Genomic DNA, 25,700 nt, shown 5'->3' with positions numbered 1-25,700 from the left:
TTAGAGATTTGAGATCCTGATAGAAAAACGGCCCTTGAGACAGAAGGTCTGGCCTTAAAGGAAGCGGCCAAGGCTGGCAACTGGACATCCGGACAAGATCCGCATATCAAAACCTGTGAGGCCATGCAGGTTGCTCCATAATGATCTTGGAAATCACCCTTGGGAGAAGAACTAGAGGTGGAAAAATGTAAGCAGGTTGGTAAAACCAAGAAACTGCTAAAGCATCCACCATCTCTGCCTGAGGATCCTTGGATCTGGAAAGACATCTGGGAAGTTTCTTGTTCAAACGAGAAGCCATCAGATCTATTTCTGGAAGAACCAACATCAGTACAATCTAATGAAACACATCTGGATAGAGAGACCACTCCCCCTGGATGCAAAGTCTGACGACTGAGATAATCCGCTTCCCAATTGTCTACACCTGGAATATGAATTGCAGAAATTAAACAAGAGTTGGAGATACTTCCTTCATTGCTAAGGAACTGTGACTCCCTCCCTGATGATTGACATATGCCACTGTTGTGATATTGTCTGTCTGAAAACTAATGAAAAGTTCTCTCCTTAATAGAGGCCACGCCTGAAGAGCTCTGAAGATAGCACGGAGTTCTAAAATATTGATTGGTAACCTCGCTTCTTGATGAATCTATCTGGAAACCTAAAAAGGTGACCTTTGTTTGAGGAATCAAGAAACTCTTTTGTAAATTGATCCTCCAACCATGCTTTTTAAGAAATGACACTTGTTGTTTTGTGTGAGATTCTGCTAAATGAAAGACTGAGCTAGTACCAAGATATCATCCAAATAAGGAAACACCTCAATACCCTGCTCTCTGATTACAGATAGAAGGGCACCGAGAACCTTTGATAAGATTCTTGGAGCTATCGCTAGGAAAAATGGAAGAGCGACAAACTGGTAATGCTTGTCTAGAAAATAGAATCTCAGGAACCGATAGTGGTCTGGATGAATTGGAACATGAAGATAAGCATCCTGTAAGTCTATTGTGGACATAAAATGCCCTTGCTGAACAAAAGGCAGAGTAGTCCTTATAGTCACCATCTTGAAAGTTGGAACTCTTACAAAACAATTGAAAAGTTTCAGATCCAGAACTGGTCTGAAATAATTCTCTTTCTTTGGGACAATGAATAGATTTGAATAAACCCTCAAACCCTGTTCCTGTAGAGGAACTGGAACAATCACCCCTGAAAGCTCTAGTTCTGAAACACATTTCAGAAAAGCCTGAGCTTTCACAGGATTTGTTGGAATATGAGAAAGAAAGAATCTTCTCACAGGAGGCCTTATTCTGAATCCTATTCAATACCCTTGAGACACAATATTCTGAATCCACTGATTCTGAACAGAACCTGATTAAATTTCCTGAAACTATTTCAATCTGCCCCCCACCAGCTGAACTGGATTGAGGGCCGCACCTTCATGCAGTCTTGGGGGCTGGATTTGGTCTTTTATAAGGCTTCGTTTTATTCCAATTTGAGGATGGTTTCCAATTGGACCCAGAGGCCTTAGGGGAAGGAGTAGACTTTTGTTCCTTATTCTGACGAAAAGAAGGAAAAGGATTAGGAGCCTTAAATTTACCTTTAGATTTTTTATCTTAAGGTAAGAAAACTCCCTTCCCACCAGTAACAGTGGAAATAATAGAATCTAATTGAGAACCAAATACATTCTTACCCTGGAAAGATAGAGATAATAATCTAGATTTAGACACCATGTTAGCATTCCAAGATTTAAGTCATAAAGCTCTTCTGGCTAAAATGGCTAAAGACATATATTTACCATCAATCTTAATAATGTCAAAAATAGAATCACAAATGAAATGATTAGCATGCTGAAGCAAAATAATAATGCTGGTCAAATCATGATTACCTGCCATGCTAAAATATCCAACCAAAAAGCTGAAGCAGCAGCCACATCAGCCATTGAAATAGCAGGTCTAAGAATATAGCCAGAATGTAAATATGCTCTTCTAAGATAAGATTTAATCTTCCTATCCAAAGGATCCTTAAAAGAAGTACTATCTTCCATAGGAATAGTAGAACGTTTGGCAAGAGTGGAAATAGCCTCATCAATGTTAGGAACTTTTTCCCAAAACTCTAAATTAGACACAGGTAAAGGATACGACTTCTTAAACCTAGAAGAAGGATTGAAAGAAGAACCAGGCTTAGACCATTCATTAGTAATCATATCAGAAACAGCATCTGGAATAGGAAAAACCTCAGGAACAAACTTAGGAGGTTTAAAAAACAGTATTCAAACGTTTACTGGCTTTATTATCAAGAGGACTAGACTCTTCAATACCCAAAGTAACCATAACTTCCTTCAATAAAGAACGAATATAATCAATCTTAAACAGATAGGAAGATTTGTCAATTTCAGAATCTGAATCAGGATCTTCTGAACCAGAAGAATCCTCATCAGCAGAGGATATTTCAGTATGCTGTCGGTCAATGCAAATTTAATCAGATTTATGAGAAGTTTTAAAAGACCTTTTACGTTTATTTGAAAGCGGAATAGCAGACATAACCTTATCTATAGCTGAAGCAATACAATTCTTTACATCTGCAGGAATATTAGGTACTTTAGACGTTAAAGGGACAACAGACGGTGTATTAGTACTAATAGAAACATTATCGGCATGCAAAAGCTTATCATTACAGAAGCCACATAACTGGGCTGAATAAATAACATCAGTTAATTTACAACAGACACACTTAGCTTTAGTAGAACTGTGCTCAGGCAGCATGGTTTCTACAGCAACATCAGAGACAGGATCAGATTGAGACATCTTGCAAAATGTAAAAAGAAAAACACAACATTTAAACAAAATATACAATTTCCTCATATAGCAGTTTCAGGAATGGGAAAAAATGCTTATGCTAATGAAGGATGCAAAAAAAACATCATAGCTCTTAATATGGCAAGAACCAGAAGCATAACAGGAAGAGGAGTTATAAACAAAAAGATTTTTGGCGCCAAACAAGACGCAAATAGGAAATAAATATTGTGGCGCCAAAATTAACATCAGGAAACAATGCGAAATAACATAATTTACGTCACCTCAGACGCACTTTCACACCCAAAAAAATCCTGCGCCAAAACTTACGCCATAAAAAACGGTATTTTGCATCCCCGCGAGCCTAGATTTCCCGCAAAAATTTGGAAAACATATTGAAAGAATCTGAAACCCCAGGTGATATATAAAAAATAATCTTCCTAAACAAATTCCATACTGAAACTGATAGTCTGCAGAAAAGGGAAAAATACATAGACCTGACTCTTGGCAAATATAAGCAAATACTTTATAACATAAAGCGCCAAACATAGCTGAGAGTGTCTTAAAATAATGATACATACATACACACACACACACACACATACACAGCACTGTGCAAAAGAAACAAAATTTATGCTTACCTGATAAATTTCTTTCTCTTGTGGTGTATCCAGTCCACGGGTTCATCCATTACTTGTGGGATATTCTCCTTCCCAACAGGAAGTTGCAAGAGACACCCACAGCAGAGCTATCTATATAGCTCCTCCCCTAACTGCCACTCCCAGTCATTCGACCGAAGACAAGCAAGAAAAAAAGGAGAAACTATAGGGTGCAGTGGTGACTGTAGTTTAAAAATCAAAAACACCTGCCTTAAAGTGACAGGGCGGGCCGTGGACTGGATACACCACAAGAGAAAGAAATTTATCAGGTAAGCATGTAAGGTGTATCCAGTCTACGGGTTCATCCATTACTTGTGGGATACCAATACCAAAGCTTTAGGACACGGATGAAGGGAGAGACAAGGCAGGAACTTAAACGGAAGGCCCCACTGCCTGCAAGACCTTTCTCCCAAAAATAGCCTCCGAGGAAGCAAAAGTATCAAATTTGTAGAATTTAGAAAAAGTATGAAGCGAAGACCAAGTCGCCGCCTTACAAATCTGTTCAACAGAGGCCTCATTCTTAAAAGCCCATGTGGAAGCTACCGCTCTAGTGGAATGAGCTGTAAATCTTTAAGGAGGCTGCTGGCCAGCAGTCTCATAAGCTAAACGGATTATGCTTCTCAGCCAAAAAGAAAGAGAAGATGCCGAAGCCTTTAGGCCTCTCCTCTGTCCAGAGTAGACAAAAAACAATGCAGATGTTTGACGAAAATCCTTAGTAGCTTGTAAATAAAACTTTAAAGCACGAACCACGTCAAGATTGTGTAATAGACGTTCCTTCTTTGAAGAAGGATTAGGACACAGTGACGGAACAACAATCTCCTTATTAGATACCACCTTAGGAAGAAACCCAGGTTTGGTACGCAAAACTACCTTATCTGCATGGAAGATCATATAAGGGGAATCACACTGTAAGGCAGATAACTCTGAAACTCTTCGAGACGAAGAGATAGCTACCAAAAACAGAACTTTCCAAGATAAAAGCTTGATATCTGTGGAATGCAGAGGTTCAAACGGAACCCCTTGAAGAATTTTAAGAACTAAATTTAAACTCCATGGCAGAGCAACAGGTTTAAACACAGGCTTGATTCTAACTAAAGCCTTACAAAATGCCTGAACGTCTGGAACATCTGCCAGATGCAGAAGAATAGACAGAGCAGAAATCTGTCCCTTTAAGGAACTAGCTGACAATCCCTTCTCCAATCCTTCTTGGAGAAAGGATAATATCCTAGGAATCCTGACTTTACTCCATGAGTAACCCTTGGATTCACACCAATGAAGATATTTACACCATATCTTTTGATAGATTTTCCTGGTGACAGGCTTTCGAGCCTGAATTAAGGCATCAATGACCGACTCGGAGAAACCACGTTTTGACAAAATCAAGCGTTCAATCTCCAAGCAGTCAGCCGCAGAGAAATTAGATTTGGATGTTTGAATGGACCTTGGAGTAGAAGGTCCTGCCTCAGCGGCAGAGTCCATGGTGGAAGGGATGACATGTCCACCAGATCTGCATACCAAGTCCTGCGTGGCCACTCAGGTGCTATCAAAATCACCAAAGCTCTCTCCTGCTTGATCTTGGCAATCAGACGAGGAAGGAGAGGAAATGGTGGGAACACATAAGCCAGGCTGAAGGACCAGGGCACTGCTAGAGCATCTATCAGCGCTGCCTGGGGATCCCTTGACCTGGACCCGTAACAAGGAAGCTTGGCGTTCTGACGAGATGCCATCAGATCCAGTTCTGGTTTGCCCAAAAGTTGAATCAGCTGGGCAAATACCTCCGGATGGAGCTCCCACTCCCCCGGATGAAAAGTCTGCCGACTTAGAAAATCCGCCTCCCAGTTCTCTACTCCTGGGATATGGATAGCTGAGAGGTGGCAAGAGTGAACCTCTGCCCATAGAATTATCTTTGAAACCTCCAACATTGCCAGGGGGCTTCTTGTTCCCCCCTGATGGTTGATCTAGGCTACACTCGTGATATAGTCCGACTGAAATCTGATGAACCTGACCACAGCTAGTTGAGGCCAAGCCTGAAGAGCATTGAATATCGCTCTCAGTTCCAGAATGTTAATCGGACGGAGGGCTTCCTCCTGAGTCCACGAACCCTGAGCCTTCAGGGAGTTTCAGACTGCACCCCAGCCCAGAAGGCTGGCATCTGTCGTCACTATAGACCACTCTGGCCTGCGGAAACTCATTCCCCTGGACAGATGGACCCGAGATAACCACCAGAGAAGAGAATCCCTGGTCTCTTGATCCAGATTTAGCAGAGGGGACAAATCTGTGTACTCCCCATTCCACTGATTGAGCATGCAAAGTTGCAGTGGTCTGAGATGTAGGCGGGCAAATGGAACTATGTCCATTGCCGCTACCATTAGGCCAATTACTTCCATACACTGAGCCACTGATGGCCAAGAAGTGGAATGAAGAGCACGGCAGGAAGTTAGAAGCTTTGATAACCTGAAATCTGTCAGAAAATTTTTAATTTCTACTGAATCTATCAGTGTTCCTAGGAAGGAAACTCTTGTGAGAGAGAACTCTTTTCTTCGTTCACCTTCCACCCGTGAGACCTCAGAAAGACCAGAACAATGTCCGTATGGGACTTGGCGATTTGAAAAGTCGACGCCTGTATCAGAATGTCGTCTAGGTAAGGAGCCACCGCTATGCCACCTGAGAAATTTATTTAGGATCTTGAGATCCAAGATTGGTCTGAAAGTTCCCTTTTTTTTGGGAACTATAAACAGATTTGAATAGAAGCCCTGCCCCTGTTCCTCCCTTGGAACTGGGTGGATCACTCCCATAACCAATAGGTCTTGAACACAACGTAAGAATGCCTCTCTCTTTATCTGGTTTACAGATAATTGTGAGAGATGAAATCTCCCCTTTGGAGATGAAGCTTTGAAGTCCAGAAGATATCCCTGGGAAACAATCTCTAATGCCCAGGGATCCTGGACGTCTCTTGCCCAAGCCTGGGCGAAGAGAGAAAGTCTGCCCCCTACTAGATCCGGTCCCGGATCGGGGGCTACTCCTTCATGCTGTCTTAGAGGTGGCAGCAGGTTTTTTGGCCTGCTTCCCCTTGTTCCAAGCCTGGTTCGGTCTCCAGACTGGTTTGGACTGGGCAAAATTTCCCTCTTGTTTTGCATTAGAGGAAGCTGAAGCTGCGCCACTCTTGAAGTTTCGAAATGAACGAAAATTATTCTGTTTGGTCCTTAATTTATTGGACCTATCCTGAGGAAGGGCTTGACCTTTTCCTCCAGTAATATCAGAAATGATCTCCTTCAGGCCCGGTCCGAAAAGGGTCTGTCCTTTGAAGGAGATGTTAAGAAGCTTAGACTTTGAAGTAACGTCTGCTGACCAGGACTTAAGCCATAGCACTCTGCGCGCCAGAATGTCAAAACTTGAATTCTTAGCCGTTAGTTTGGTTAGATGAAAAACGGCGTCAGAAATAAAGGAATTAGCTAACTTGAGAGCTTTAATCCTGTCTAAAATATCATCTAACGGGGTCTCCACCTGAAGAGCCTCCTCAAGAGAATCGAACCAAAAAGCCGCTGCAGCAGTAACTGGGGCAATGCATGCAAGAGGCTGGAGAATAAAACCTTGATGGATAAAAATTTTCTTAAGGAGACGCTCCAATTTTTTATCCATAGTATCTAAGAAAGCACAACTGTCCTCGACGGGGATAGTTGTACGCTTAGCTAGGGTAGAAACAGCACCCGCCACCTTAGGGACTGTCTGCCACGAGTCCCGTATAGCGACATCTATGGGAAACATCTTTTTAAAAGAGGGGGAAAGAACTGAGCACCTGGTCTATCCCATTCCTTAGTAATAATTTCCGAAAACCTCATAGGGACTGGAAAGACATCAATGTAAACAGGCACTGCAAAGTATTTGTCCATTTTACACAATTTCTCTGGAACTACAATGGGGTCACAGTCATCCAGAGTCGCTAAAACTCTCCTGATGCAATAAGCGGAGGTGTTCAAGCTTAAATTTAAAGGCTGTCATTTCAGAATCGGACTGAAGTAACGTCTTCCCTGAATCTGAAATCTCACCCTCAGATAGCAACTCCCTTGCCACGGCTTCGGAGCATTGTGAGGGTATATCTGACATAGCTACTAAAGCGTCAGAAAGCTCTGTATTTGTTCTAGCCCCAGAGCTGTCTCGCTTTCCCTGTAACCCTGGCAGTTTGGACAATACCTCTGTGAGGGTATTAGTCATAACTGCCGCCATGTCTTGTAAGGTAAATGCATTGGACACGCTAGATGTACTTGGCGTCACTTGAGCGGGAGTTATAGGTTCTGACACGTGGGGAGAGCTAAATGGCATAACCTCCCTTTTGTCAGTCTGAGAAACCTCTGGTGATAAATCTTTAAATGCCATAATATGGTCTTTATAATTTATAGAAATTTCAGTACATTTGGTACACATTCTAAGATGGGGTTTCACAATGGCTTCTAAACATATTGAACAAGGAGTTTCCTCTATGTCAGACATGTTTAACAGACTAGTAATGAGACCAGCAAGCTTGGTAAACACTTTAATAAATGTGAAACAGCAATTAAACAAGAACGGTACTGTGCCTTTAAGAGAAAAAAAACTACCACATAAACAAAATATAAGAAAACTACATTTTTAGAACAAAATGGCTTCTCTAGGCAATAGTCAGTATTTTTTTTTTAAATAAATTTTTATTGAGTTTGTATATGTATCATACATCTTATGCAATGCAAAAGGAATACACAGTATAAAGACATAGTGTTGCACTCAGAAATACAAAAGGAGGCTGAGAAGTACCTCATCTCTTAAAACCTCGTTTTTACAGAGGTCACCTTTTGTTTAGATTTTTTCTCTCTGGGTCTTCTGACTGTTCCACAATAAACAGTGAAGACGTGACCTTTGAGATAACAGTTTAGTCTACTAAGGCACCTCGTCAGTACAGTATTACGGACTCAAGTGGAGGGAGATGGCAAATCTCCCCTCTGCTTAAATATATTAATACAGCGAGGCTGTCTGGTTGCCTCCGCACCTGGCTCGTCTGGGGGGGAGGCTTAAGGGTCGCATACCGGGAATCATCTAGGTTCTGGTACTGTATGGGGAGTCTCAACTGCTGGCTAGTACTCTAATCTGATTGGTCAGTCTGACTATGGAATTTTACGGATCCAAAGCGATTCCCACGGTTCCCATATAAGGCAGTAGTCATTCAGTTATCTGCGTTCTCTAAAGACATAGTTTTCCATATTTTTAATATGGTTTACACAGTCCACTACTCCCTGCCATCTGGGGGGTTGGCTCTTTTTCCAGTTTCTAGCGATAAGCAATTTAGTGGAGGTGAGAATACACAGGAGTAAGCTTTGTTTGGTTTTGGGGAGTCTGTCTATTCCTAAGTGTAATATTGCAAGGGCCGGAGTTAGAGCTTCCGATAAGTCTAAATCATTACAGGTCTTTTCCACTTTGCGCCAATAGTTTTCCAGTTTTGGACACGTCCACCAGACATAGAGGGGGGGTCCCCAGCTCTCCGCATTCCCTCCAGCGCATTGGTGAGTTATTGGGGAAGATTTTCTGCGGTGAGTGATCGGGGAAGATTTTCTGCAATTTTGTTGGCATGCTTCTGGAGTGTATGTCAGTTGTAGGTCTCTCTCCCAGGCCGCCATGTTTATCGTTTTTTTTTTTGTTTGTTTGTTTTTTTTTTTTTTGGGGGGGGGGGAATCAGTTCCTCAATTAAGCATTTATAGTGTACTGAAAGGGGTTTGTATAGTTGGAGGTTCCTCTCCCATCGTGATTCCCAGGGAGTAGGGTCTCATAGTGTATCCTCTAAGAAGCCCCATTGAAACCTGAGGGTCAGCGTGGGTAGTTTCAGCATATCTGTGTGTTGTCTTAACATTGAGGTGTGCGTCAGGTAGTCCTTGTAGTAGTCCCTGTATGGAATGTATGGGTGAGGGGTGCGGGGCAATAAGCTTGTTGTGTCGCAATTTAACCTAAGTCTATTAACATACCTTAATTATACTATTAGCAATGTGGATTTTGGATTGCCAATGCGGGGGAAGCCAGAGCAGATCTTCTAAGGTGACATATGCTGGCAGCGAGGCCTCTTCCAGGTCTCTCCATCTAGTTGGGGGGAAGGTCGCTTCCCCATGCTGTAACATGAGTTATCATCGCAGTCTCATGATACATCTTTATATTAGGGAGGCCTATACCTCCTCTCTTGGTTGGGGCTTGAAGTATGTGGGCAGCTACATGAGGCCTTTTGTTGTGCCAAGTGTAGGAGTTAAATAGGGCTTGGAATTTCCGAATCAAGGTTGCTGGGATTGGGACAGGGAGGCAGCAGAATAAATAGGTGAGTTTGGGGAGGACCATCATTTTGAGGACCGCAACTGTGCCCATTCAAGATATCTCTCCATACCTCTTGGAGTTAAGTTCGGAGGTAATCTCTATCAGTAGGGTCTCATAGTTTTCTTTGCTGGTTATAGATTTTATATGGTAGAGGAAGACACCCAAATGACGAACTCCCCTAGTGGACCATTTGAAGGAATAGACAAGTTGAATAGCAAAAGTCAGTATTTAGTGTGACCTCCCTTGACAATAAGCACATCTTGAACTCTTTTGGGGAGACTGTCCTAAAGTTTTCTGAAGTAATCTTCTGGTATATTATAACAGGCTTCTTTCAGCACTTCCCATAGTTCTTCTTGAGATTTAGATTGTCTTATTTTTTTCTCTGTCCAGGTGATACTATACTGCTTCTATAATATTCAGGTCTCGACTCTGTGGAGACCAGTCCATGACTGCCAGTGTTTTTCTCTCTAAATATGATTTCAGTGTATTAGCAGTATGTTTGGAATCGTTATTATGCTGAAAAATAAAACCATTCCTAACCAGGCACTTTCCAGAAAGAATGGCATGATGAATTAAAACTTGTCTGTACTTTTCAGCATTCATGATTCCATCAATTCGGACAATATCGCCAACACCATTGGCAGAAATGTAGCCCCAAACCAGGACAGACCCTCCACAATGTTTTACTGAAGGCTGCAAGCACTCATTCTTCCATCTCTCTCCAACTCTTCTTCTCACATATTGTCAATGATTAGACCCAAAAGTTTCAAACTTGGAGTTGTCACTCCATAATACTCTTTTTCCACTGATCTTCCAATCTTTGTGAGCTTTAGGATATATCTTAGACTTTTTACCCAGTTCCCCTTCCGAAAAAGTGCTTTCTTAGCTGCTGCCCTTCCACAAGGAACATTCCTGATCAAGCTTCTTCGGACTGTTGAAGGGTCAACTTGGCATTCCAATGAAGCTGCCAGATGCTGAGCCAGGTCCTTGCTGGACTTCTTACGGTCTCTCAAAGAAGAAACTCTGAGAAACTTCTCATCTGATTTTGAAAGTTTTCTTGGCCTTCCAATCCTTTGTTGTCCTTCACCTCTCCTAATTCTTCAAATTTCTTTATAACAGTTTGAATACCACATTTTGAGTATCCAGTTTGTTTGCAGATTTTGTATCCAGTTTGTTTGCAGATTTCCCTTTAAGAGTGGCCTTGCTGATGCAAAATAATTATTTTATGTCTGTCAAATTCTGTGATCTTTGGTATTTTAAATGGAATGATGTGACTGAAAGCTATAATAAATTTTAAATATATAATAAGCACATTTTTGGTTGCGTATCTTGCAACTTATATTTTTAGTGACTGAAAGTTGGTCTTATTAGCAAGCTTCCAATAAATCTAATGTAATGCTCAAGCATGTCTTGCACCACCCTTGTGCAATAGACCTTTTTCACAGCAGTCATTTTGACATGAAATAGTAGGACCGAAATTAGAACTGCTGCTACAGATCCTCCGTGAATGAGAGTGAGCAAGACGCCACCAGAAGTCAGACGTACACACAGCCCCGAGAGTTGCACGATGAATGCGGCTGAGCAAGTCCCTCGTAAGCAGCAAAAAAACAGCACGCTGCACAAAGAAGGCACTAAATAGAAAAATAAAACATAGCTTTTATTTAAGCATGTTAAAACATAGGGTAAGGTGCAACAGCAACTCCTTACACGTTTTGTGCCGCCACAGGGCACTTAATCATAGGAATAAGGATAGCACCAGACCTCCTCCAAATAAAGTGGAAGCTGAATAATCCCGTGTACAGATATATTTAAAAAGACATACTCATAAAACATGCCTGTTAGACATTAAAGTTACACAAACATGCAACAACTGAAAAATGGCAGCAATCTTAAGAATTAACATTTAGTACATACATTATGTTAATCAATGAATAAATAAACCTAGTTGGTATTGTGCATGATTTGCAAAGTTTATATAAATACATATTTAAGTGCTAAACATGGCTTGGATATTACATAATACATAAGGAAAGGAGAATATAATGCAATAATTAAATACATTCATTTTCCTTTAAAAAGGGGATTATATGATACAGATGGCATGAAAATCAGAAAAGACTATTCTGCTAATATTAGTACATCGGTTACATTTCTTGCAAACTATCAGATATAATACGTATACAAAGAATACAAGTTAAATATAACCATTGTCCTCATTGTAAAGAAAAAAACCTTTATATAGAGCAGGGCTTCTTAAACTTTTTCCACTTGCGACCCCTTTTCGCGCGATACATTTTTATGTGACCACAGGTATATAAAATATGCTCATGCTCCCCCTTCCATGCTCACTGCCCTGCACCTTCCTCCCCCTTCATATTCATAACCCCTTCCATAACTTTCCATGCTCATACTCCCCCCCCTTCCATGCTCACTCCCTTGCTCCTTCCACACTCCCCGTTCATATTCATACTCCTCTTTATACTCCCCCTTCCATGCTCAATGCCCCTTCCATACTCCCCCTTCATATCCATACCCTGCCTTCCATGCTCATACCCTCCCTTCCATACTCATACTTCCCCATTTTATGCTCTGCAGGGCTCCCTATTCTCTCCTGAGCAGCACAGTGCGAAGGGAGGAAGTGACATATGATCACTTCCTCCCAGCGCTGCCGCGGAGGAGGGAGTGCTGGGAGGAAGCAGGCAGCTGGCCAGCGCTTGGAGTGTGTGCCGTGTGGTGGCACAGGTCGCACACCCCTAAGACCAGCCTTAAGAACCGGCCACACTTTGTAAAAGCTGCAGCAGAAGTGCGGCCGGTCTTAATATCATATTTGCGGACATTTTAATAGTGTATGCACGATCGCACAAAATATGGAATCAGGGGGCACGCGACCCCCACATTAGGGTTATGCGACCCCATCTGATGTTGCGACCCACAGTTTAAGAAGGGCGGGTATAGAGGACAATAAGTTGGTTGCACTAATTGTTGTTTATTAAAAGTAAAGAAATTCAACCTTAAAGAGCAAGCACAAGAGTCTAACCCAAAAGCCAAAAAAAAACAAAACTACTAAATAAATTAAGTTAATTTCAATACACTCATTCTGTGAACAGACTTATGTCTCACTCTCTACTAATATAGACGTGTTTTACCATTTCCCAAAAATTCTCTTAAGTGGGGGGTGATTTAAAAATAAAACGAAAAAAAAAATAACGAAACACCTGTTTTACCATTTCCCAAAAATCCACTTAAGGGGAGTGAAATGGGGGGTGGGGGTGATTTATGAGGATACCTATATCTCAAACATCCAAAGATGTTACAGATGTGAAAATTAGTATTTACATTCTCCTTTGAAAATAAAGAAACACGTGTTTTACCATATCTCGAAAAAACACTTAAGGGGGGTGAAAAAGATGGGTGATTTATGAGGACACCTATATCTCAAAAAACTTAGATATTAAAAAAGTAAAAATTATATTTTAAAATCTTCATTATAAAGTATTATTACATGCCAAATGTCTTGCTCCCAACGTCAGTAGTTCTAAAGATATGGATATCACTAAAACAATGAATACTCTTTTTTTTCACATCTGACAGTTGAGTCATAATATATCATTTCAATTTAATATTATAGTAATTGTAAACATAATAACATATTTTTGATGTTCCTGGACGGACGGACGCCCCACCCACAAGCTGATTGGTGATCATGTACGAAAAATAGAGAGAATTATCAAAAACTCACATATTTCATGTTAGAGAGTGTGCAACCTGAACAGGCACATGTCGTTGTGAGAGATCACATTTTTTGCAAATCACAAAATCCATGCACGCAAAGCTGCGGGCAACAGCTGGTGTATATACATACACACTCATGCACACACACATAGTTCTCAATTACCATATGAAGGCAGAAGCTTGTGCTTCCTGAAGCTGTGGCATAGATCTACATTATGTGATACAATGGGCTATGTACTGCATGACGTAGATCTACATCGATTTGGCCCAAAGGGTTAAAGGACCATAATACCCAAATGTTTAAACGCTTGAAAGTGATGCAGTATAGCTGTAAAAAGCTGACTAGAAAATATCTCCTGAACATTTCTATGTAAAAAAGAAAGATATTTTACCTCAAAAGTTTCTCAGTAGCCACATCTCATTGTAAAGGATTTCTAAGCAGCATATTAGTATGTCTGTCCCGGGACAGCTTAGGGGATGAGCCTCGTGCACTCTCATATTATTTCCCTATTCAGCTTACTATGAAATCTCATGAGAGTTAAGTCAAATCTCATGAGATCACAGTAAAAGAGTTCATGACCTCAGCACTGCTGATGCTGATTGGCTGCTGTTCATTTCTTCATTTTTTTTATTTTTTTACCTGCAGCTGGGAGCAGCCGAGTATAACTTTTTACACAGAACTTACTCTGCTGAGCTGAGGAGATTGTGAGGTAAAATATCTTCCCTTTTTACATAGAGATGCTCAGGTGATATTTTCCGGTCAGCTTTTTACAGTTATACTGCATCCGTTTCAAGTGATTTAGCATATGAGTATTATGTCCCTTTAAGTAAATTCAACTTTTGTGGTGATTGCTATTCACTAACTATTAGACTCACTGTCTAACTCTATATACCTTTCATGCAAAATCATATGGGAGTACACAGAGTGTGAGTGTTGCTCCTCACCACATGTGGAGGAGGAGCAACACTCACACTCTGTGTACTCCCATGCAATCTTCCCACTCTTTTTTTTAGCAGCACATGCAAAATAATGTGTCCTTTTGGCTAAATAACTCAAATGTGTACACACATTTGAAGGAGGTAGAAAATTTGCATATGCCTACCTCATGTTAAGCAAAATATGGAAAAAGTTACTCACTCATACACAAGCACACACATTCACTCAAACTCTCACAGCACAATCACAGCCAGGGTGTCCCATTAAATTAATACAAATAATTGTATCTGTATTAAAGTGAAAGTCAATCCAAGCGTTGTACAAACACTAGGATTGACTATTGACTTTCATTCCTGAAGATACATGTAGAAAGCTCCTTTATTTGTTTCAACCGAAAGCCATTCTTAGCTGCTACAGCAGCCCACGGCTTAAAAATTTTTTGGTAAGAGGTGACATTTTCACCTCTTAGCCAATAGCCGTGCGGTAAATCCGGCTCCCATGGGCGCCAAGCTGGATTTACCGCACGGATATTGGCTAAAAGGTGAAAATGTCACCTCTTAGCAAAAATTTTTTTTAGCCATGGGCTGCTGTAGCAGCTAAGAACGGCGATCGGTTGAAACAAATAAAGGAGCTTTCTACATGAAGTATCTTATACTTTATGAATGAAAGTCCCCTTTATTTGTTTCAACAGTCAATCCTAGAGTTTGCAAAATGCTAGGATTGACTTTCACTTTAATTGTGCTTCATAAACAAGGCTGTGTCAAAGAGTTTAAGACATTTAGGTCAACCAAACACATAGTTTAAGAACAAGCGAAGGGTCAACTGCAACCACATTTTGATTCTTTCTGTCTAACTGCTTCACTACTGCGGTTTAGTCATTAATAGCCTACATTTGTACCAGCGACCTGTCCTGCTCTCCTGTTCCCTTGTGCACAGTAGATCATTAAATCTTTTGGGGACCCACAAGAAATTTTAATGGACCCCTCTGGGTGATCTGACTCAAGTATAAGAAGCACAGCTATAGAGCATACATCTATAAAAAAATAAATGTTTCCAATGTATTTCTATTATCAAATTTACTTTGTTCTCGTGTTCTCCTTGAAAAGAATACCTAGTCAGATAACATGTACTTAACTGCAGAACTATAAGGCAGATTTTGAGCACTAGATGGCAGCAGTGTTTGCACCATGTATAACCTTGTTTAAAAGCTTTCTTGCAAGACTGTGGCTGTATAATGTTCCAGACACGTGCATGATCTGGAGACCACCGACCTGCTTTTTAACAAAAGGATACCAAGATACAAAGCAAATGAGATAATATTAGATAAAAAAGTATTTTTTAAATTATAAACATTTGGGTTTTGTGTCCCTTTAGCACAATCAATACATATCATTCAAAATAGAATTTTTTTGTTAATTGGAAAAACAAATTTATGCTTACCTGATAAATTAATTTCTTTGATGGTGGTGAGAGTCCACAATCCATTACTTCTTGTAATTACTCTTCTATAACACTAGGAGGAGGAAAAAAGATTCCCAAAACCCCAAGAGCCCTATATAACCACTCCCACCTCAGTCTAGCGTATAACCAAGCAAAGTGAAGTAAGAAAAATTATTAAAAGCCAAAAAAAAGGTGCATGGAAAAAAATAAAAGATGTGCTCAAAAAGAAATAAACACTATAAAAAACATAATTTATGCTTACCTGATAAATTTATTTCTCTTGTAGTGTATTCAGTCCACGGATCATCCATTACTTATGGGATATATTCCCTTCCCAACAGGAAGTTGCAAGAGGATCACCCAAAGCAGAGCTGCTATATAGCTCCTCCCCTCCACGTCATATCCAGTCATTCGACCGAAACAAGACAAGAAAGGAGAAACCATAGGGAGCAGTGGTGACTGGAGATTTAATTAAAATTTAGATCTGCCTTAAAAAAGACAGGGCGGGCCGTGGACTGAATACACTACAAGAGAAATAAATTTATCAGGTAAGCATAAATTATGTTTTCTCTTGTTAAGTGTATTCAGTCCACGGATCATCCATTACTTATGGGATACCAATACCAAAAGCTAAAGTACACGGATGATGGGAGGGACAAGGCAGGAACTTAAACGGAAGGAACCACTGCCTGTAGAACCTCTCTCTCAAAAACAGCCTCCGAAGAAGCAAAAGTGTCAAATTTGTAAAATTTTGAAAAAGTGTGAAGCGAAGACCAAGTTGCAGCCTTGCAAATCTGTTCAACAGAGGCCTCATTCTTAAAGGCCCAGGTGGAAGCCACAGCTCTAGTGGAATGAGCTGTAATTCTTTCAGGGGGCTGCTGTCCAGCAGTCTCATAGGCTAAACATATTATGCTACGAAGCCAAAAGGAGAGAGAGGTTGCCGAAGCTTTTTGACCTCTCCTCTGTCCAGAGTACACGACAAACAGGGAAGAAGTTTGACGAAAATCTTTAGTTGCCTGTAAATAGAACTTCAGGGCACGGACTACGTCCAGATTATGCAAAAGTCGTTCCTTCTTTGAAGAAGGATTAGGACATAATGATGGAACAACAATCTCCTGATTGATATTCCTGTTAGAAACTACCTTAGGTAAAAACCCAGGTTTAGTACGCAGAACTACCTTGTCTGAATGGAAAATCAGATAAGGAGAATCACAATGTAAGGCAGATAACTCAGAGACTCTTCGAGCCGAGGAAATAGCCATTAAAAACAGAACTTTCCAAGATAAAAGCTTAATATCAATGGAATGAAGGGGTTCAAACGGAACCCCTTGAAGAACTTTAAGAACCAAGTTTAAGCTCCACGGAGGAGCAACAGTCTTAAACACAGGCTTAATCCTAGCCAAAGCCTGACAAAAAGCCTGGACGTCTGGAACTTCTGCCAGATGTTTGTGTAAGAGAATAGACAGAGCAGAAATCTGTCCCTTTAACGAACTAGCAGATAAGCCCTTTTCTAAACCCTCTTGTAGAAAGGACAATATCCTAGGAATCCTAACCTTACTCCATGAGTAACTCTTGGATTCGCACCAATATAAATATTTACGCCATATCTTATGGTAAATTTTTCTGGTAACAGGCTTCCGTGCCTGTATTAAGGTATCAATAACTGACTCCGAGAAGCCACGGATAGGATCAAGCGTTCAATCTCCATGCAGTCAGCCTCAGAGAAATTAGATTTGGATGGTTGAAAGGACCTTGTATTAGAAGGTCCTGCCTCAGAGGCAGAGACCATGGTGGACAGGACGACATATCCACTAGGTCTGCATACCAGGTCCTGCGTGGCCACGCAGGCGCTATCAGAATCACCGATGCTCTCTCCTGTTTGATCTTGGCAATCAGTCGAGGTAGCAGCGGAAATGGTGGAAACACATAAGCCATGTTGAAAACCCAAGGGGCTGCCAGAGCATCTATCAGCGCCGCTCCCGGGTCCCTGGACCTGGATCCGTAACAAGGAAGCTTGGCGTTCTGGCGAGACGCCATGAGATCCAGTTCTGGTTTGCCCCAACGATGAATCAGTTGAGCGAAGACCTCCGGATGAAGTTCCCACTCCCCCGGATGAAAAGTCTGGCGACTTAGAAAGTCCGCCTCCCAGTTCTCCACGCCTGGGATGTAGATCGCTGACAAGTGGCAAGAGCGAGACTCTGCCCAGCGAATTATCTTTGAGACTTCTAACATCGCTAGGGAACTCCTGGTTCCCCCTTGATGGTTGATGTAAGCCACAGTCGTGATGTTGTCCGACTGAAATCTGATGAACCTCAGTGTTGCTAACTGAGGCCAAGCTCGAAGAGCATTGAATATAGCTCTCAACTCCAGAATATTTATTGGGAGGAGTTTCTCCTCCTGAGTCCATAATCCCTGAGCCTTCAGGGAGTTCCAGACTGCGCCCCAACCTAGAAGGCTGGCATCTGTTGTTACAATCGTCCAATCTGGCCTGCGAAAGGTCATCCCCTTGGACAGATGGACCCGAGAAAGCCACCAGAGAAGAGAATCTCTGGTCTCTTGATCCAGATTTAGTAGAGGGGACAAATCTGAGTAATCCCCATTCCACTGACTTAGCATGCATAATTGCAGTGGTCTGAGATGCAGGCGCGCAAATGGTACTATGTCCATTGCCGCTACCATTAAGCCGATTACTTCCATGCACTGAGCTACTGACGGGTGTGGAATGGAATGAAGGACACGGCAAGCATTCAGAAGCTTTGATAACCTGGACTCCGTCAGGTAAATCTTCATCTCTATAGAATCTATAAGAGTCCCCAAGAAGGGAACTCTTGTGAGTGGTAATAGAGAACTCTTTTCCACGTTCACCTTCCACCCATGCGACCTCAGAAATGCCAGAACTATCTCTGTATGAGACTTGGCAATTTGAAAACTTGACGCTTGTATCAGAATGTCGTCTAGGTACGGAGCCACCGCTATGCCTCGCGGTCTTAGCACCGCCAGAAGTGAGCCCAGAACCTTTGTAAAAATTCTCTGGGCCATAGCTAACCCGAAGGGAAGAGCTACAAACTGGTAATGCCTGTCTAGAAAGGCAAATCTTAGGTACCGATAATGATCCTTGTGAATCGGTATGTGAAGGTAGGCATCCTTTAAGTCCACTGTGGTCATGTATTGACCCTCTTGGATCATGGGTAGGATGGTTCGAATAGTTTCCATTTTGAATGATGGAACTCTTAGGAATTTGTTTAAGATTTTTAGGTCCAAGATTGGTCCGAAGGTTCCCTCTTTCTTGGGAACCACAAACAGATTTGAGTAAAAACCTTGCCCTTGTTCCGTCCGCGGAACTGGGTGGATCACCCCCATTACTAAGAGGTCTTGTACACAGCGTAGAAATGCCTCTTTCTTTATTTGGTTTGCTGATAACCTTGAAAGATGAAATCTCCCTTGTGGAGGAGAAGCTTTGAAGTCCAGAAGATATCCCTGAAATATGATCTCCAACTCCCAGGGATCCTGGACATCTCTTGCCCAAGCCTGGGCGAAGAGAGAAAGTCTGCCCCCCACTAGATCCGTTTCCGGATAGGGGGCCCTCTCTTCATGCTGTCTTAGGGGCAGAAGTAGGTTTTCTGGCCTGCTTGCCCTTGTTCCAGGACTGGTTAGCTTTCCAGCCCTGTCTGTAACGAGCAACAGTTCCTTCCTGTTTTGGAGTGGAGGAAGTTGATGCTGCTCCTGCCTTGAAGTTACGAAAGGCACGAAAATTTTAATGGACCCCTCTGGGTGATCTGACTCAAGTATAAGAAGCACAGCTATAGAGCATACATCTATAAAAAAATAAATGTTTCCAATGTATTTCTATTATCAAATTTACTTTGTTCTCGTGTTCTCCTTGAAAAGAATACCTAGTCAGATAACATGTACTTAACTGCAGAACTATAAGGCAGATTTTGAGCACTAGATGGCAGCAGTGTTTGCACCATGTATAACCTTGTTTAAAAGCTTCAGGTCCGCAGTCCTTTGTCAAGACTGTTTCGTAATCTGTATGCATGTGGTATGTTCAGCGCTGAACATACCACACGCATACAGATTACGAAACAGTCTTGACAAAGGTCCCAATGAGGACCAAAATGTTGACTGAAACTTTATTGATCAAACACTAATAAAACTAATGTTTACTAAGCCCTGTGAGTTACTCTTCTTTGCTTTGAAGTTTCTACCTGTCCAGCATAGAGAGCACCCAGGCAATTCACCAATACAGTGAGTGCTTGGAACCCAGAACTATATATATATATATATATATATATATATATAGACCATATCCCCATTCACAGAAGAGGGGGCAATAGGGAATTAAAACTGAAGCAAAAAGAAGTATGGTGGATCAAACGTTTAAATGCTTTACACCCTTATGGTCTGAATAGGGACTATGATTTATATTTGTTTTTATAAGATTTTCTATCATGTTATGTATTCTGGTACCACTAGGGGGCTCTAAGGTAATGAAAGTTGGAATACCTGGAGAGGTATGAGTTAACCTAATTAGTATGTAGTATTGAACCCTGATTGGCCCAGATACCCTTTTTAAATGTCTGTTTAATTGCTTTTTTAACTATGCATGAATAAGGACCATGTAGGTTCGAAAGGTTGCTTTTTTAATGGTTGTTATACCCAAATAAAAAGAATTTTTCACCTTTAAGAAGCAAGATTGTACTGTGGTGCTGGCACATATTTTACATATGGACTGTATCTCTTGGGAGTTTAGCTGATACTCCACAGTGACGGGCACACAGGCTGAAAACTACTATTTAAATTTATGGTGCTGGACTCCAATTATCTACTTTTTATATATATATATATATATATATATATATATATATATATATATATATATGTACATACATATACACACTCACAACTTTATTAGGTACACCTGTTTAATTGCTTGGTAATACAAATTGCTAATCAGCCAATCACATGGCAGCAACTCAATGCATTTAGGCATCTAGACGTGGTGAAGACTGCTTGCTGCAGTTCAAACATAGCATCAGAATGGGCAAGAAAGGGGATTTAAGTGACTTTGAACGTGGCATGGTTGTTGGTGCCAGACGGGCTGGTCTGAGTATTTAAAAACCTGCTGATCTACTGGGGTTTTCACACACAGGGTTTAAAAAGAGAAAATATCCAGTAAGCGGCAGTTGTGTGGACGAAAATGCCTTGTTGATGTCAGAGGAGAATGGGCAGACCGGTTTGAGATGATAGAAAGGCAACAGTAACTCAAAAAACACTTGTTACAACCAAGGTATGCAGAATACCATCTCTGAACGCACAACACTTCTAACCTTGAAGCAGATGGGCTACAGCAGCAGAAGATTACACCGGGTGCCACTCCTGTGAGCTAAGAACAGGAAACTGAGGCTACAATTCACACAGGCTCACCAAAATTTGACAATAGAAAATTGGAAAAACGTTGCAAGGTCTGATGAGTCTGTTTCAGCGGCGACATTTAGATGGTAGGGTCAGAATTTGGCCTAAACATGAAAGTATGGATCCATCCTGCCTTGTATGAATGGTTCAGGCTGGTGGTGGTGGTGTAATGGTGTGTGGGATATTTTCTTGGCACACTTTGGACCCATTAGAACCAATTGAGCATCATTTAAACGCCACGGCCTACCTGAGTATTGTTGCTGACCATGTCAGTCACTTTATGACTAGTGTACCCATCTTCTGATGGCTACTTCCAGCATGATAATGCACAATGTCACAAATCTCAAACTGGTTTCCTGAACATGACAATGAGCTCACCGTACTCCAATGGCCTCCACAGTTACCATATCTCAATCCAAAAGAGCACCTATGGGATATGGTGGAACGGGAGATTCGCATCATGGATGTGCAGCTGACAAATCTGCAGCAACTGCGTGATGCTATCATGTCAATATGGACCAAAATGTCTGAGGAATGTCTCCAACACCTTGTTGAATCTATACCACAAAGAATTAAGGCAGTTCTGAAGGCAAAAGGGGGTCCAAACCGGTACTAGCAGGGTGTACCTAATAAAGTGGTCGGTGAGTGTATATCTATAAACAGTGCCCATAACATAGCTTAAAGGGACATTGTACACTAGATTTTTCTTTGCATAAATGTTTTGTAGATGAGCCATTTATAGCCCATCTGGGAGTGTTTTTATAAAAATGTATAGTTTTGCTTAATTTTAAATAGGATTGTGTGGATTTTCAGGATCCTAACCAAGTTTTACATGTATACTTATGTCTTTGGATTCCTGGTTGTGTAATGGGTATGTTCATATGCAGGGGAGGGGGTGGGTGTCTGCCTGTTCCTGCTTTCCAAACTCTTTTCAGTGAGTGTCCCAGCCTAACCTCATCAACAGTGCTAAACTAGGAGCTTCTAAGTAAGTTTTAAAAGGTTTTATACTGGATCTTTTTATCATTATCTGTGAATTTTATTTTTTATAGTAGTGTCTTTTACATGCAGTTATATGAAAATTAGTGTATACTGTCCCTTTAAAGATTGTCTACATAATAATAAATTATATTTACCAATAGACACTCCACTAGCAAAGCAGCAGACAGACAAACCAGTACTGCAACCGATTATGAAAGGTTTATGAAAAAAAAATTCCCATGAGGTGAATAAAGAGTCACAAACCATAACCTACATGCATCCCTCTGACAAGCACTGTACTCTGAGGGGAATTCGGGCCTTAAACTGAAAACCCCTCTCTCAGAGGAATCAAATGCACATCTTCATTCTTCAACCACCTCCAGCAGAGGCAAAGAAAATACTGAGGAATGTGTGAAGTGGGAGGGGTTATATAGGGCTCTTGGGAATCTTTTGCCTCCTCCTAGTGGAAGAGAAGAGTCATTTCCAGGAGTAATAATTAGTGGACTCTGCACCACCTGTATGAAAGAAATACTATTCACTAAAGTGAATACAGGGCCATATGCTACACTTATTCTATAAATAGGACACTGCTTGCATTTTTTATGCACTCTAAATAAAAAAAAATTCTATTAGAATTTTGTTTTAATTAACTATAAAACCCTTTCTGTACTTCCTCTACCATTGCCTTTTGAGTAAATTATCCTACATTATCCATTAATCATTAAATGCATGCTTAATGTTTTGCAGAAAAAAAAAAAAAGTTTGCACTTACCATTCATTTGACTGTAGTGTTGGGGACTCATTCTGGGCTATGTGATATAAGGCACTCATTGCGTTCATGTTAAAGAGAGGAGGCTTCCTTTCAGCTGTGAAAAAGATATAAAGGAGGATGACGGGGTTATGAGCATACAGATTTAGCAAGGTGTTGCTGTAAAAATGAATAGCTCTTTAGTGTCGTCACAGTACATAATCCAATTATTTTAATCTCCTAGGTCATTCTAGGGAAACAATTCCATGAAAGCTGGCGTTATGCCAAAGACAACACGGAAAGGTTGAAATGAGATGATACTGCAGTAGCGAATTCTACACAGCATTTAGCAAAGATTTGTCTTACCCCCATGAAGTAAAATTAATAGTAGCATACAAAATTAATTGACTAAAGCTCATTTTAAAATATTGTTACATAATTGAAATATTAAAAATGGAAGATATATAGTCAATACTCACCTAATTCTATACAAGTGATCCCCAGAGACCATATATCTACTTTCCCTTCATACTGCCCCTCGTCCATAGCTAAAATAACTTCGGGAGCCATCCTGTATACAAGGTATTTTAAAAATTCATATCCAACATGAAAACTAAACAATGTTCTAAATGCACTAAATATTCTAAACAATGTTCTCTAACATGCTACATCAAAACAACAACTCTAAAACAATCTGCAAAATATATTAATCTATTCTATGAGAGATGTCATGTGTACACTGCTACTGCTGTATACCATGCTGACTGTCAGACAAGGAGCCGAGCAGTGTGAACAAAAGAATATTTCCAAAATCTACAAGGAAACATAAAGGTGACATTTCTAAGACCACTCACTCTGTTTTAATTTCATTTTTTAGTGCAAAATATTTTTAAAGGGCCATATTAGTGAAAAAAGAACATGCTCTATCTAATGTGTTAGAACATATTTTACACACAGTAGAAGCAACGCTCGGGACCTATAGAGCATTGCTGGTCCAAAGCAGAAATGAACGTTGATCCAAAAAGCAGCGCTAGTTAAACATCCGAGTCATGCGACTAGCGCTGCTAATTGGATCAGCTGTGGTTTGTGCTCTGCAGGTCCTGAGCTGTACTTCTACTGCATGTTTAACACCTTAGCAGAGGTTAAACACATCGAAGTGCATGGTCTATAGTGGTAACATTACATGCTCTAATGAATAAGTGCATGCCATTTTTCGACTATAATGGCCCTTAAACTGAAAAAAACTAAAATTGTGTCTAAACATATACAGTCTCTAAAAATGGAATAGTTACTTACCAGTATGGTGTTCCCACAAATGAATTGGCAGGGGAAGCTATAGACGCGGATCCAAAATCTGCTAATTTTACCTGTCCTGGCTCAGTAAGCAAAATATTTCCAGCTTTTACATCTCTAGAAATGGAGCAGAGGAAAAGAAATTAAGGAACAATCAAACACTACTATGTTTAAAAGCGTTACTTTTCCTTGATAATAGCCATGTGAGCAATGATCACTGGTGTCACATAGGCATCATGTAAAGAAACGAGAGCTGTGTTATGGGATCAATAATGGAACGACAAACAATTATTGCTGAACTGCACACCGGCGACCGCCAAATTCCACTGCCCAACCAAGCTATTAAATCTGCCTTTTATTGTAGAGCTGCAAAATTTTAACAGGAAATCACAAGGCCCTGGTACAATTCCTCAACCTTTCTTAAATTCTTTTTTGTGTCAATAGGAACATGAGTACAGTAATGTGTTCCTCTAGCAGTAGATTTGTTTAGGAAGTACTGAGCACGTTGTCTATATATTTTTAAATGATTACATGCAATGAAAACTCACACAAACCTGGCTGCAATTCAACACTTTATCTGAGTTTAAAATCTCTCACAATTATTTTTAGAGATGGTAAATCCTAGTGTTTGTTACATGCTTGGATTTACCATCACTTTAATATAGAAATCATGTAGTAGTCTATTACCAGCTTAAGTAAAACAGAGATAAAGCTTAAAATGGCTATTTTTTATGTTGTTTCTGCATGCAAGCTACAATAACAGCTGAATCTGAACTTAGTGAGCATGCAACAATTATTTTTATTAGTTTTCTTAGTTACTCTGAATTTGTATTTCTAGTTTGATTTTATTAAAATGGATTGTGTCATTTTAGGTAATGGCCTGACCAGATGAAGACAGCAGATATATCAAACTTAAAAATCAGTCTAGTTGGTATGAACAGCTACTTAATAAGAATTTATTTACAACAAAGCAACCTAAGGCAATTTAAAGGGACATTAAACACTTTGAGATGGTAATATAAAATGATAAATTGTATATAATAAAACAACTCTGCAATATACTTTCATTATTTATTTTGTCCTCTTTGCCTGTAATTCCATTCTGAAATTGTGAGCTTTTCAGTTCCTGTTAGAAATGGAAGTGCAGAACACTGTTAAATCCAGCACAACTATTGGCTGCACACTCTAGTGACCTATTTATAACTGACCCTAATTGGCCACAGTAGAGAAGGTAACACAAGTTACAACATGGCAGCTCCCAGTGTTTTATAGACACTAAAACTTTACACTTATTTTGTCACTTTTTAAACAACTAATGAAACTTTAAAAAATACATCTATATGTTAGTCATGGACTAATCTTTTCTTTGAATGCATCATTCTATCTAGCAT

The 25,700-nt window shown here is 40.5% G+C and overlaps 1 protein-coding gene across 1 annotated transcript in view; it reads right to left on the bottom strand.

Moving 5' to 3' along the window:
* The window catches only part of TAOK3 (TAO kinase 3), a gene marked incomplete in the record, with an annotated part of 945,289 nt that overhangs the window by 683,822 nt on the left and 235,767 nt on the right, over window positions 1–25,700 (bottom strand). The window contains 3 exon segments of the mRNA XM_053701678.1: window positions 23,041–23,134; window positions 23,496–23,587; window positions 24,313–24,426. Coding sequence (XP_053557653.1) covers window positions 23,041–23,134; window positions 23,496–23,587; window positions 24,313–24,426 — 300 coding nt within the window.

This window comes from Bombina bombina, chromosome 2 (assembly GCF_027579735.1).
Source record: "Bombina bombina isolate aBomBom1 chromosome 2, aBomBom1.pri, whole genome shotgun sequence".
NCBI lineage: Eukaryota > Metazoa > Chordata > Amphibia > Anura > Bombinatoridae > Bombina > Bombina bombina.
This window is presented reverse-complemented; position numbering and strand designations above follow the sequence as displayed.